General features: G+C 46.1%; 1 protein-coding gene across 16 annotated transcripts in view; it reads right to left on the reverse strand.

Moving 5' to 3' along the window:
* clocka (clock circadian regulator a) overlaps positions 1-12,437 on the reverse strand; it is a 311,097-nt gene that overhangs the window by 177,142 nt on the left and 121,518 nt on the right. For all 16 annotated transcript variants that reach the window (XR_015074178.1, XR_015074174.1, XM_085970176.1 and 13 more), the window contains one exon: positions 3,335-3,483. Coding sequence is in view for 14 of the 16 variants with exons in the window: in XM_085970176.1 (XP_085826302.1) it covers positions 3,335-3,483 (149 nt within the window). In the remaining 2 variants the exon portion in view is untranslated. The remainder of the gene's footprint in view (positions 1-3,334; positions 3,484-12,437) is intronic.

The raw sequence follows: 12,437 nt of genomic DNA on the forward strand, positions 1-12,437 counted from the left end.
GAAGTCGAAGAATGGCGGAGCAGGCTCGAGGGACCATATGGTTACTCCTGCATCTAATTCTTATGTTCTTATAATTGCTGGCCCTGGCAAACAAGCCATCAGTCAACTGTCTTATGCATTTGTATGCTGCCGACTGAGAGAAACATAGAAACATAGAAGATAGGAGCAGGAGTAGGCCATTCAGCCACTCGAGCCTGCTCCGCCATTCAATGCAATCATGGCTGATCATCCAAATTCAGTACCCTGTCCCTGCTGTCTCCCCATATCCCTTGATCCCCTTAGCCTTAAGAAATATATCTAACTCCTTCTTGAATATATTTAATGAATTGGCCTCCACTGCCTTCTGTGGTAGAGAATTCCACAGGTTCACCACTCTCTGGGTGAAGAAATTCCTCCTCATCTCAGTCCTAAATGGCTTACCCCTTATCCTTAGACTGTGACCCTTGGTTCTGGACTCCCCGACCATTGGGAACAGCCTTCCTGCATCTAGTCCTGTTAGAATTTTATAGGTTTCAATGAGATCCCTTCTCATTCTTCTAAACTCCAGCAAGTATAAGCCCAAACGACCCAATCTCTCCTCATACGTCATTCCTGCCATCCCAGGTATCAGCCTGGTGAATCTTCGCTGCACTTCCTCCATGGCAAGAACATTCTTCCTCAGATAAGGCGACCAAGACTGCACACAATACTCAAGGTGTGGTCTCACCAAGGCCCTGTACAACTGCAGCAAGACATCCTTGCTCCTGTACTTGAATCCTCTCGCTATGAAGGCCAACATACCATTTGCCTTCTTAACCGCCTGCTGTACCTGCATGCTTACCTTCAGCAACTGGTGCACAAGGACACCCAGGTCTCGTTGCACTTCCGCTTTTCCCAATCTACTGCTGTTCAGATAATAATCTGCCTTCCTGTTTTTGCCACCAAAGTGGATAACCTTGCATTTATCCACATTATACTGCATCTGTCCAATCGCCCAACCTGTCCAAATCGTACTGGAGTTTCTCTGCATCCTCCTCACAGCACACACGCCCACCCAGTTTTGTGTCGTCTGCAAACTTGGAGATATTACATCTAGTTCCCTCGTCTAGATCATTAATATATATTGTGAATAGCTGGGGTCCTAGGACCGATCCCTGCGGTACCCCACTAGTCACTGCCTGCCACTCGGAAAAAGACCCGTTTATTCCAACCCTTTGCTTCCTGTCTGCCAACCAGTTCTCTATCAAAGTCAGTACCTTGCCCCCGATCGCATGTGCCTTTACTTTACACGCTAATCTCTTATGCGGGACCTTATCGAAAGCCTTCTGAAAGTCCAAATACACCACATCCACTGGTTCTCCCTTATCTATTCTACCAGTTACATCCTCAAAAAATTCCAGTAGATTAGTCAAGCATGATTTACCTTTTGTAAACCCATGCTGACTTTGTCCGATCCTGTCACTGTTTTCCAAGTGCTCTGCTATTACATCTTTTATAATAATGGACTCCAGCAAATGTCTCCAGCAGAGACCTGGAAGGATCCAAAGGCAAAACAGTTGAAGGCAGTGGTGACTTTGACTGCCACTGGTAAAGCATGGCCACCAGGTCCAGCTGGCAGCAGGTCTTGTTCCAGCTGACTGCAAATGTCTGCCACCACCTGAGGAGACACCCTAAGCCTCCTGAGACACTGTTATTCGAAGATGCTTATCTTCTACCTGTAGACCCTGTGTGCCAGGTATGGCCTGCTGCACCTCTCTTCCGTGGAGCTACAGCTCTGTGACCAGGTGCCGCTGTTGTTGGTCATCTTGGTTCTCATCGGACATCCTATCTCAGGCAGTGCAAGTGGCACCCATGCTGATCAGTGCTACAAAGTGCAGATCAGATCTCCAAACCTCCAAAGTGTGTAAAGTGACCTCTCAACCTAAGTATTGTGAACAAACCCTTTACCATAAGCAGGTAAGAAAGCAGCTTTGAGTACGGAGTACTTATTGGCATATTTCCCTGACATGGTTTGCTTTCACTGGCGAGTTCCAGGAAACCAGTGAACGCAAAGTTAAACTTAAAAACCCAGGTCAATATCACTCTAATTGAGTAATTAACATATCTTAATTGGCAACCCGCCTCTCCCGAGGGGGTTGCTCGTACGCAGCCTAACGTGCTGAAACCCGGAAGTCAGCTGGTTGGAGCCAGCTTCCTGACGCGGTCAATTTCGCCGGTTTTAACTCCCCATCCGCTCGTGCTCATTAAAATCCTGCCCAGATTTTTACTAGACTAGACTGTATCCTGAAGTTTCACTGTGTCTGGATGAATTAAGTCCAGAGATTCAGAAAGCTGAGAATCCTTTCCATCAATTTTTTTGTTGCAAGGACTAAAGCTTAATTTCTTCTGAGGGTCGTGAATCTTTGGAATTCTCTTCCCCAGAGAGCTGTGGAGGCTGGGTCATTGAATATATTTAAGGTGGAGATAGACAGATTTTTGAATGGTAAGGGAGTCAAGGGTTATGGGGAGCGGGCAGGGAAGTGGAGTTGAGGCCAAGATCAGATCAGCCATGATCTTATTGAATGGCGGAGCAGGCTCGAGGGGCCACATGACCTACTCCTGCTCCTACGTCTTATGTAAAGCTTAGTTCTGGCCAACCCGGAGACTCATTACAATTTTAACTAAAGAAAAAGTACCAGTGGCAGCAGCCATGAGTGTGCCTCATATCAGAAAGACTGCAGAGCACTGTCACTTTTAAAACTGGATTATTGGCATGTACTAGCTACCTGGTTTATGTTTTTAAAAGCAAATCAACATCCAGCTCAGGGCCAGAATGCCTCAAAGACACTGGTAAATCCAAGAAAAACAACAGTGCCAAATGAATTCAATAAAAAACTAAAATTGACAAAAATTGATCAAAAACTATCACATCTAGATGACACAAAAAATAGTTTTACTCAAAAAACCCTGATCCTAAATTATTCAAGTGTTGCAAACAAATTTGTATCTGACATGACAGCATGGTGGGCATGTCATACGTAATTCATGATGGAAAAAGAACTGAGGACCCATCCAGACAGGCTGAGAATCAGCAGGGCTGGTGCAAGATTACTTGTGTAAATTTAAAGGGATTATGCCCCCGAGAGTGGATTTTTCCACTGTGAGAGACTTCCCTATTTGTATGTGAAGAATAAATAAAAATACCTTTATATTCTTGCTCTTTTTAAAAAATCAAAATTAAAATCCCCACGAAATAACTAGTATGAAATATTGAATGCCCCGATTTCCTTCTATCTCTCCTCGAAAAAAAACTTAGCACACCTGTACTATAAACACTAACAATATATTTCTGTTAGCACAAGAACACAGCAACTACCTTTGTGCTTCTGTAAAAAATTAATTGTTTTCTGTAATACTGTTGATTTATCCATTTTCCGAGTATTACCCGGTAGCATGGAGCCAAGCTCTTTGATCAGCACATTGAACTGATCCCGTCGTTTCTTCTCAGATTTGTTCCTAGACACCCTAAGGACAAAAGGATATTTTTAATAGCAAATTATATTCATAAAATACAGATAATTCATCCAAGATTCTTACAAATATTACATTTTCTAAAGGCCAAAAATGTCAAAATGATCATCTGAATTTAGATGGTTATATTTTCAATAAGTAAATTATGAGTGAAAGAAAGAGTAAGTGGACAACGGTTCAAAAATCATACTGACTATTCATTACCAAGGGCCAGTTGCTATATTCTACTGCACTGCAAAATAAAATGTAACTTATGATGCACCATCATATCTCCCATGACCTTTCCCCTTCCAATCCTACCCACGAACTCCACCACTTTATGGAGTTGCTTATTGTATTTTATTCTGGTGGACCAAGACATTTTTGAGACAGCTCTTCAATCTTCTTTCTGCTTGCAATTGGCATGATTTACATAAATGCATTAACATCGGCTTCAATTCACTATGAATAAATTATCTTGTAGAAAGCATTCACAAAGTACCCTTTATATCTCTATTGTCCCTTTTTCAGCCAGTAGCTGCACTCATCCAGGCAAGTGGAGAGTATTCCATCACACTCCTTACTTGTGCCTTGTAGATGGTGGAAAGGCTTTGGGGAATCAGGAGGGGAAACACTCACCTCAGAATATCCAGCCTCTGATCTGCTCTTGTTGCCACAGTATGTGTGTGGCTGGTCCAGTTAAGTTTCTGGTCAATGGTGACCCCCAGGATGTTGATGGTGGCAGATTCAGCAATGGTAATGCCGTTGAATGTCAAGGGGCGGTGGTTAAGACTCTCGCTTGTTGGAGATGGTCATTGCCTGGCACTTCTGTGGCGCAAATGTTACCTGCCACTTATCAGCCCAAGCCTGAATGTTATCCAGGTCTTGTTGCATGCGGGCATGGACTGCTTCATTATCTGAGGAGTTGTGAATGGTGCTGAACACTGTGCAGTAATCAGCGAACATCCCCATTTCTGACCTTATGTTGGAGGGAAGGTCATTGATGAAGCAGCTGAAGATGGTTGGGCCTAGGACACTGCCCTGAGGAACTCCTGCAGCGATGTCCTGGGGCTGTGATGATTGACCTTCAACCACCACAACCATCTTCCTTTGTGCTAGGTATGACTCCAGCTAGTGGAGAGTTTTCCCCCCCGATTCCCATTGACTTCAGTTTTACTAGTGCTCCTTGATGCCACACTCGGTCAAATGCTGCCTTGATGTCAAGGGCGGTCACTCTCACCTCACCTCTGGAATTCAGCTCCTTTGTCCATGTTTGGACCAAGGTTGTAATGAGGTCGGGAGCCGAGTGGTCTTGGCGGAACCCAAACTGGGCATCAGTGAGCAGGTTATTGGTGAGTAAGTGCCGCTTGATAGCACTGTTGATGACACCTTCCATCACTTTGCTGATGATTGAGAGTAGACTGACGGGGCGGTAATTGGCCAGATTGGATTTGTCCTGCTTTTCGTGGACAGGACATACTTGGGCAGTTTTCCACATTGTCGGATAGATGCCAGTGTTGTAGCTGTACTGGAACAGCTTGGCTAGAGGCGTGGCTAGTTCTGGAGCACAAGTGTTCAGCATGATAGCCGGGATGTTGTCGGGGCCCATAGTCTTTGCTGTATCCAGTGCGCTCAGCTGTTTCTTAATATCACGTGGAGTGAATCAAATTGGCTGAAGACTAGCTTCTGTGATGGTGGGGACCTCAGGAGGAGGCCGATATGGATCATCCACTCGTCACTTCTGGCTGAAGATGGTTGCAAACGCTTCAGCCTTGTCTTTTGCACTCACATGCTGGGCTCCACCATCATTGAGGATGGGGATATTCATGGAGCCGCCTCCTCATGTTAGTTGTTTAATGGTCCACCACCATTCATGACTGGATGTGGCAGGACTGCAGAGCTTTGATCTGATCCGTTGATTGTGGGATCGCTTAGCCCTGTCTATAGCATGCTGCTTCTGCTTTTTAGCATGCATGTAGTCCTGTGTTGCAGCTTCCCCAGGATGGCTTGATAAATTAAATCACCATTTCAACATAGCTAAAATAATTTTTAATTGATATAAACTTGTCTGCCATAGTAGGGAGGTTCTATGAATTACTACATTTGATTTGAATGAAGGTAACCAATAAGATAACTTTTACATAATTTAAAAAAATAATACAAGCAAGCAGGCGATACTCAACTTTCAATCCCTTGTTGGTGTGGAGTTACCCAATCTATACATAGAAGTTACAACACGGAAACAGGCCATTCAGCAAACTGCCTCAGCCAACACCTGGTGCTCGAAACTCCCATACCCTGCAGGAATCACACATCATCTTCCTTTCGGGTGCTGCTATTATTTGGTTTAGTTTGTTTTACTCTGAAGTCTATATTATTTATGTATAATATCAGCTGGTCTAGTTAGCACATCCTTCCCCCTCTGCACCTAATCGCCACCATCACCAAATTCACATTTTTGAAGTCCTTACTGTCACTCCATTACCAGCTTACTCCAATGAATAAGGTCAGAGAATGTGGAGTCAGGGGACAAGTAGCAGAATGGCTAGCCAGTTGGCTTCAAGACAGAAATAACAGAGTAGGGTTAAAGGGTAGCTATTCAGAGTGGCAGAAGGTGGAAAGTGGGGTCCCACAAGGATCAGTACTGGGACCACTGTTGTTCACAATTCATATTAACGATTTAGACTTTGGAATCAAAAACACTTGTTTCATTTCTTGGAGATCCTTCCCCCCCCACCACCCCCGTCTTACTAGTTTAAAGCCTTTGCGACCTCTCTATTTACTCTTTCCGCCAGGACACTGGTCCCATTCCAGTTCAGGTGGAGCCTATCCCATCAGTACAGCACCTTCTTTTCCCAGTACTGGTGCGAGTGCTCCATGAAAAGGAACCCCTCTTTCCCACACCATTTAACAATTTAAACTTTGGGATCAAAAACACAATTTCTAAGTTTGTGGAAGACACCAAATTGGTGGGGAGATAGCCAATACTGAGGTGGACTGCAACAAATTACAATACATTAATGAGCTTACAGAATGGCCATATAATTGGCAAATTAATTTCAATGCATAAATGTGAGGTATTACATTTTGGTAAGAAAAATAAGGTGGTCACATATTACTTGAAAAATAAGAATCTAAATGAGGTAGTAGATCAAAGGAATCTCAGAGTACAAATACACAAATCACTAAAAGTAGCGACGCAGGTTGATAAGGCCATAAAAAAGCAAATCAAGCACTAGGGTTTATTTCTAGAGGGATAATAATGGGACTCAAGGCGGATAAGTCACCTGGACCTGATGGCTTACATCCTAGGGTCTTGAGGGAAGTGGCGGTAGGGATTGTGGATGCATTGGTAATAATTTTCCAAAACTCCCTGGACTCAGCAAAGGTCCCGGCTGACTGGAAAACTGCTAATGTAACGCCCTTATTTAAAAAGGGCAGTAGACAGAAGGCTGGAAACTATAGACCGGTTAGCCTAACATCTGTGGTAGGTAAAATACTGGAGTCCATTATTAAGGAGACAGTAACAGGACATTTGGATAATCATGATTTAATAGGACAAAGTCAGCATGGTTTTATGAAGGGGAAGTCATGTTTGACAAATTTGCTGGAGTTCTTTGAGGAAGTAACATATAGGGTGGATAAAGGGGAACCAGTGGACGTAGTGTATTTAGACTTCCAAAAGGCATTTGACAAGGTGCCACACAAAAAATTATTGCTTAAGATAAAAAATCACGGGATTGGGGGTAATATTCTGGCATGGATAGAGGATTGGCTATCTAACAGAAGGCAGAGAGTTGGGATAAATGGTTCATTCTCAGACTGGCAATCAGTAACTAGTGGTGTTCCGCAGGGGTCAGTGCTGGGTCCCCAACTCTTTACAATCTATATTAACGATTTGGAGGAGGGGACCGAGTGTAACATATCAAAGTTTGCAGATGATACTAAGATGGGAGGGAAAGTAGTGAGTGAGGAGGACATAAAAAACCTGCAAGGGGACATAGACAGGCTAAGTAAGTGGGCAGAGATTTGGCAGATGGAGTACAATACTGGAAAGTGTGAGGTTATGCACTTTGGCAGGAAAAATCGTAGAGCAAGTTATTATCTTAATGGCAAGAAACTGGAAAGTACTGAAGTACAAAGGGATCTGGGGGTCCTGGTGCACGAAACTCAAAAGGTTAGTATGCAGGTGCAGCAAGTGATTAAGAAGGCCAATGGAATGTTGGCTTTCATTGCTAGGGGGATAGAATATAAAAATAGGGAGGTATTGCTTCAGTTGTACAAGGTATTGGTGAGACCACACCTGGAATACTGCATACAGTTTTGGTGTCCATACTTAAGAAAGGACATACTTGCTCTCGAGTCAGTACAAAGAAGGTTCACTTGGTTAATCCCGGGGATGAGGGGATGGACATATGAGGAGAGGTTGAGTAGATTGGGACTCTACTCATTGGAGTTCAGAAGAATGAGAGGCGATCTCATTGAAACATATAAGATTGTGAAGGGGTTGGATCGGGTGGATGCGGGGAGGATGTTCCCGATGATGGGTGAAACTAGAACTAGGGGGCATAGTCTTAGAATAAGGGGCTGCTCTTTCAAGACTGAGATGAGGAGGAACTACTTCACTCAGAGGGTGGTAGGTCCATGGAATATGCTGCCCCAAAAAGCTGTAGAAGCTACATCATTACATAAATTTAAAACAGAAATAGACAGTTTCCTAGAAGTAAAGGGAATAAAGGGTTACGGGGAGCGGGCAGGAATTTGGACATGAGTCTAGGTTCGGATCGGTCATGGCCCTGTGGGTAGCGGAGCGGGCCCAGGGGCCGTGTAGCCTGATCCTGCTCCTATTTCGTGTGTCTAATTCTGTTAGATTCAGGAGATGGTTCTGTGATAGTAGATTGGCGGTTAGGATCAGATCAGCCATGATCTTATTGAATGGCGGAGCAGGCTCGAGGGGCCGATTGGCCTACTCCTGCTCCTATTTCTTATGTTCTTATGAAAAGTAGAAAAGTTATGCTAAACTTGTGTCGAACCTTGGTTGGACCACACTTGGAGTACGGTGTACAATTCTGGTCCTCATATTATGAAAAGGATATAGAGGCACTGGAGTGGGTGCAAAAAAGATTTACAAGGATGGTACCAGAAATGCAGCATTATACCTATCAGGAAAGGATGAACAGGTTGAAAAGAGAAGGCTGACCTAATAGAGGTCTTTAAAATTATGAAAGGTTTTGATAGAGTAGATACAGAGTGTGTTTCCACTTGTGGGGAAGATCAAAACTAGAGGCCATCAATATAAGAGTCATCAAGAAATCAAATAGGGAATTCAGAAGAAACATCTTTACCCAGAGTAGCGACAGCTTGGAACTCGCTACCACAGGGTGTGGTTGAAGCGATGGTTTTAAGGGGAGGCTAGATAAGCATATGTGGAAGAAGGGAATAGAGGGTTATGCTGATAAGAGTTAGAGGAAGAAAGACAGGAGGAGGCTCGAGTGGAGCATAAATGCCAGCATGGACTGGTTGGGCCAAATTACCTGTTTCTGTGCTGTATATCCTATGTAATCCTATGCTTTCAGCCAGAGTAGCATTAAAAAGCAGTAAATTTAACCTCAATGTCCCCTGGCTTTGCAGGTCAGGAAGAAACATCAGCCAAGGATACCACTGCTGATTGGCATGCAGTAACCTCTGCTGGACAATACATTTCTCTATCTCTCCAGCACGTCTGGTTGTGATGTCCTTGATAATTGAATAGGTTGAAAAAATGTGATGCCAGAGATGTGATAAACTAGTAAATAAGTTTTGAGAATCCTCTTGAAATCTTAGAGCCTTGGGTCTCATTCTGGTTGTTGGTTCTCTGAACTTTCTTTATTGCATCATAGTCTTTTTGAAGAGAAGGTGCCCTAAATTGTGCTATCTTACCAAGGAGTTATACAGGGTTTAACAAATCAAGTTCACTGTGCAATATATTACCAGATACGGGCACAAATCCAGTTTAACGGGAAGGCAACTCAAACTCTTCAATGGATAGCACCGTTTTAAAGCTGGGTGCAAACTGGTACATTTCAATGGGTTTCTGTTTACACTCAAGTTCAAATAGCATTGTGCGATTAAAAGAATCATGTATCTGTAAATATATCTGGCTAAGTATCTCTGTTCTTTTCAAACTTCCATGCAACACATAATGCCACCACCAAACACATCTTCCCCTCCCCTTTCAGCATTCTGAAGGGACTGTTCCCTCCGCGACAGGGACCCGAAAGGAATCGGCAGCAGCACAGAATAAAGAGCGCGGAGCCAGAGGACAGCGGACCTGAAAGGAATCTGCAGCAGAGGCGGCAGCACAGGAGAACGAGCGCGGGACCAGCGGACCTGAAAGGAATCGGCAGCAGAGGCGACAGCACAGGATAAAGAGCGTGGGGCCCGAGGACAGCGGACCTGAAAGGAATCGGCAGCAGAGGCGGCAGCACAGGATAAAGAGCGTGGGGCCCGAGGACAGCGGACCTGAAAGGAATCGGCAGCAGAGGCGGCAGCACAGGATAAAGAGCGTGGGGCCCGAGGACAGCGGACCTGAAAGGAATCGGCAGCAGCACAGGATAAAGAGCGTGGGGCCCGAGGACAGCGGACCTGAAAGGAATCGGCAGCAGCACAGGATAAAGAGCACGGGGCCAGAGGACAGCAGACATGAAAGAAATCGGCAGCAGAGGCGGCAGCACAGGATAAAGAGCGCGGGGCCCGAGGACAGCCAACCTGAAAGGAATCGGCAGCACAGGATAAAGAGCGTGGGGCCGCCGAATTTCAAAAGAACAGCAAAAGCCTGTAGTGACGTCACAGGACTGCAGGTAGGTGATTGGTGGGTGAGTATTAATGTTTTATTCTCTCTAACTAGATAAACTAATTAATATAACTATAGATAATCGTGTGAATAAAGACTTTAACTAAGAGAGCAAGATAAGCAGCAGGAGATAGGCCCGACTTTTAAGACTCTTAGTCTTAAATTTATTTCTGTAAGGTAGTTAATAGTCTATTAAATAGAGGCATGGCAGGGCAGCACGGTCCCAGGGAATACACATCCTGTGCCATGTGGGAAATCCAGGAGGCTTCCAATGTCCTGGACAACCACATGTGCAGGAGGTGCCGTCAGCTGGAAGTGCTCGAGCTCCGGGTTTTGGAGCTTGTGCAGCAGCTGGCATCACTGCGGTGCATCCGCGAGGCTGAGAGCTTCGTGGATAGCACGTTTCAGAAGGTGGTAACCTCGCAGCTAAAGAGTGGGAATGGGTGACCGCCGGACAGAAGAGGAGGACCAGGCAGGTAGTGCAGGAGTCCCGAGTGCCTCTTGCTCTCCAACCAGTATTCGGTTCAGAGTACTGGTGAGGGCAAGGGTTCCTCTGGGGAGTACAGCCAGAGCCAAGTCCGCAGCACCACAGGTGGCTCAGCTGTACAAGGGGGGGGGGGGGGGGGGAAGGAAGAAGAGAGGGAGAGCAATAGTGGTAGGGGATTCGATAGTTAGGGGAGTAGACAGGCGTTACTGCGGCCGCAGACGTGACTCCGGGATGGTATGTTGCCTCCCTGGTGCCAGGGTTAAGGATGTCTGAGCGGCTTCAGAACATTGAGGGGGGAGGGTGAACAGCCACAGGTCATGGTCCATATTGGTACCACCAACATGGGTAGAAAGAGGGATGAGGTCCTGCAAGCAGATTTTAGGGAGCTAGGAAAGAGATCAAAAAGCAGGACCTCAAAGGTAGTAATCTCCAGATTACTCCCGATGTCATGCGAGAGTGACCATAGAAATAGGAGGATAGAGCAAATGAATGCGTGGCTGGAGAGATGGTGCAGGAGGGAGGGCTTCAGATTCCTGGGGCATTGGGACCAGTTCTGGGAGAGGTGGGACCTGTACAGGCTGGATGGGTTGCACCTCAACAGGGCCGGAACCAATATCCTCACGGGGAGCTTTGCTAGTGCTGCTGGGGAGGGTTTAAACACCACTTCTTCTTAGGGAGACCCTCAGAACCGAGGATGACTCGCTTCCACATTAAAAATGAGTTCTCAGGTGACTGATGAGTCCAATGCGGGACCTATAGTCTCTGTCACAAGTGCGGCAGACGGTGGTTGAAGGGGCGGGCGGGTGGGGTGCTTGAGTTAACGTGCGCTCCTTGCGCTTGGCTTCCGCTTGCTCCCGGTGAAGAGACTCGGGGTGTTCGGTGCATTCCCGGATGCTTCTCCTTCGCTTTGTGCGGTCTTAGGCCAGGGATTTCCAGGTGTCAGTAGGGATGTTGCACTTTTTCCAAGGCGGCTTTGAGGATGTCCTCTGCCCACCTGCAGCTCTCTTGCCGTGTCGGAGCTCCGGGTAGAGCTCTTGTTTTGGGAGTCTCGTATCAGGCATGCGGACGATGTGACCTGTCCATTGGAGCTGATCGAGTGTGGTCAAAGCTTCGATGCTGGGGATGTTGGCCTGCGCGAGAACACGGACATTGGTGCACCTATCCTGCCAATGGATTTGCAGGATCTTGCGGAGGCAGCATTGGTGGTACCTCTCCAGTGCTTTGAGGTGCCTGCTGTACATGGTCCATGTCTCTGAGGCATACAGCAGGGCAGGTATCACTGCTGCTCTGTAGACCATGAGCTTAGTGCCAGGTTTGAGGTCCTGGTCTTCAAACACTCTCTTCCTCAGACGACCGAAGGCTACACTGGCACACTGAAGGCAGTGTTGGACTTAGTCATCGACGTCTGCCCTTGTTGACAGGAGGCTCCCAAGGTATGGAACGTGGTCCACGTTGTCCAAGGCCTTGTCGTGGATTTTGATAATCGTGGGCAGTACTGTGTGGCGGGGGCAGGTTGGTAGAGGACCTTTGTCTTACGGATGTTTAGTGCAAGGCCCGTGCTCTTGTACGCTTCGGTGAAGGGGTTGACGATGGTTTGGAGTTCGGCCTCCGAGTGAGCGCAGACGCAAGCGTCGTCTGCATACTGTAATT

Source organism: Somniosus microcephalus, chromosome 2 (genome assembly GCF_052327205.1).
Source record: "Somniosus microcephalus isolate GS21.2 chromosome 2, FLI_Smic_1.0, whole genome shotgun sequence".
Taxonomy (NCBI): Eukaryota; Metazoa; Chordata; class Chondrichthyes; order Squaliformes; family Somniosidae; genus Somniosus; species Somniosus microcephalus.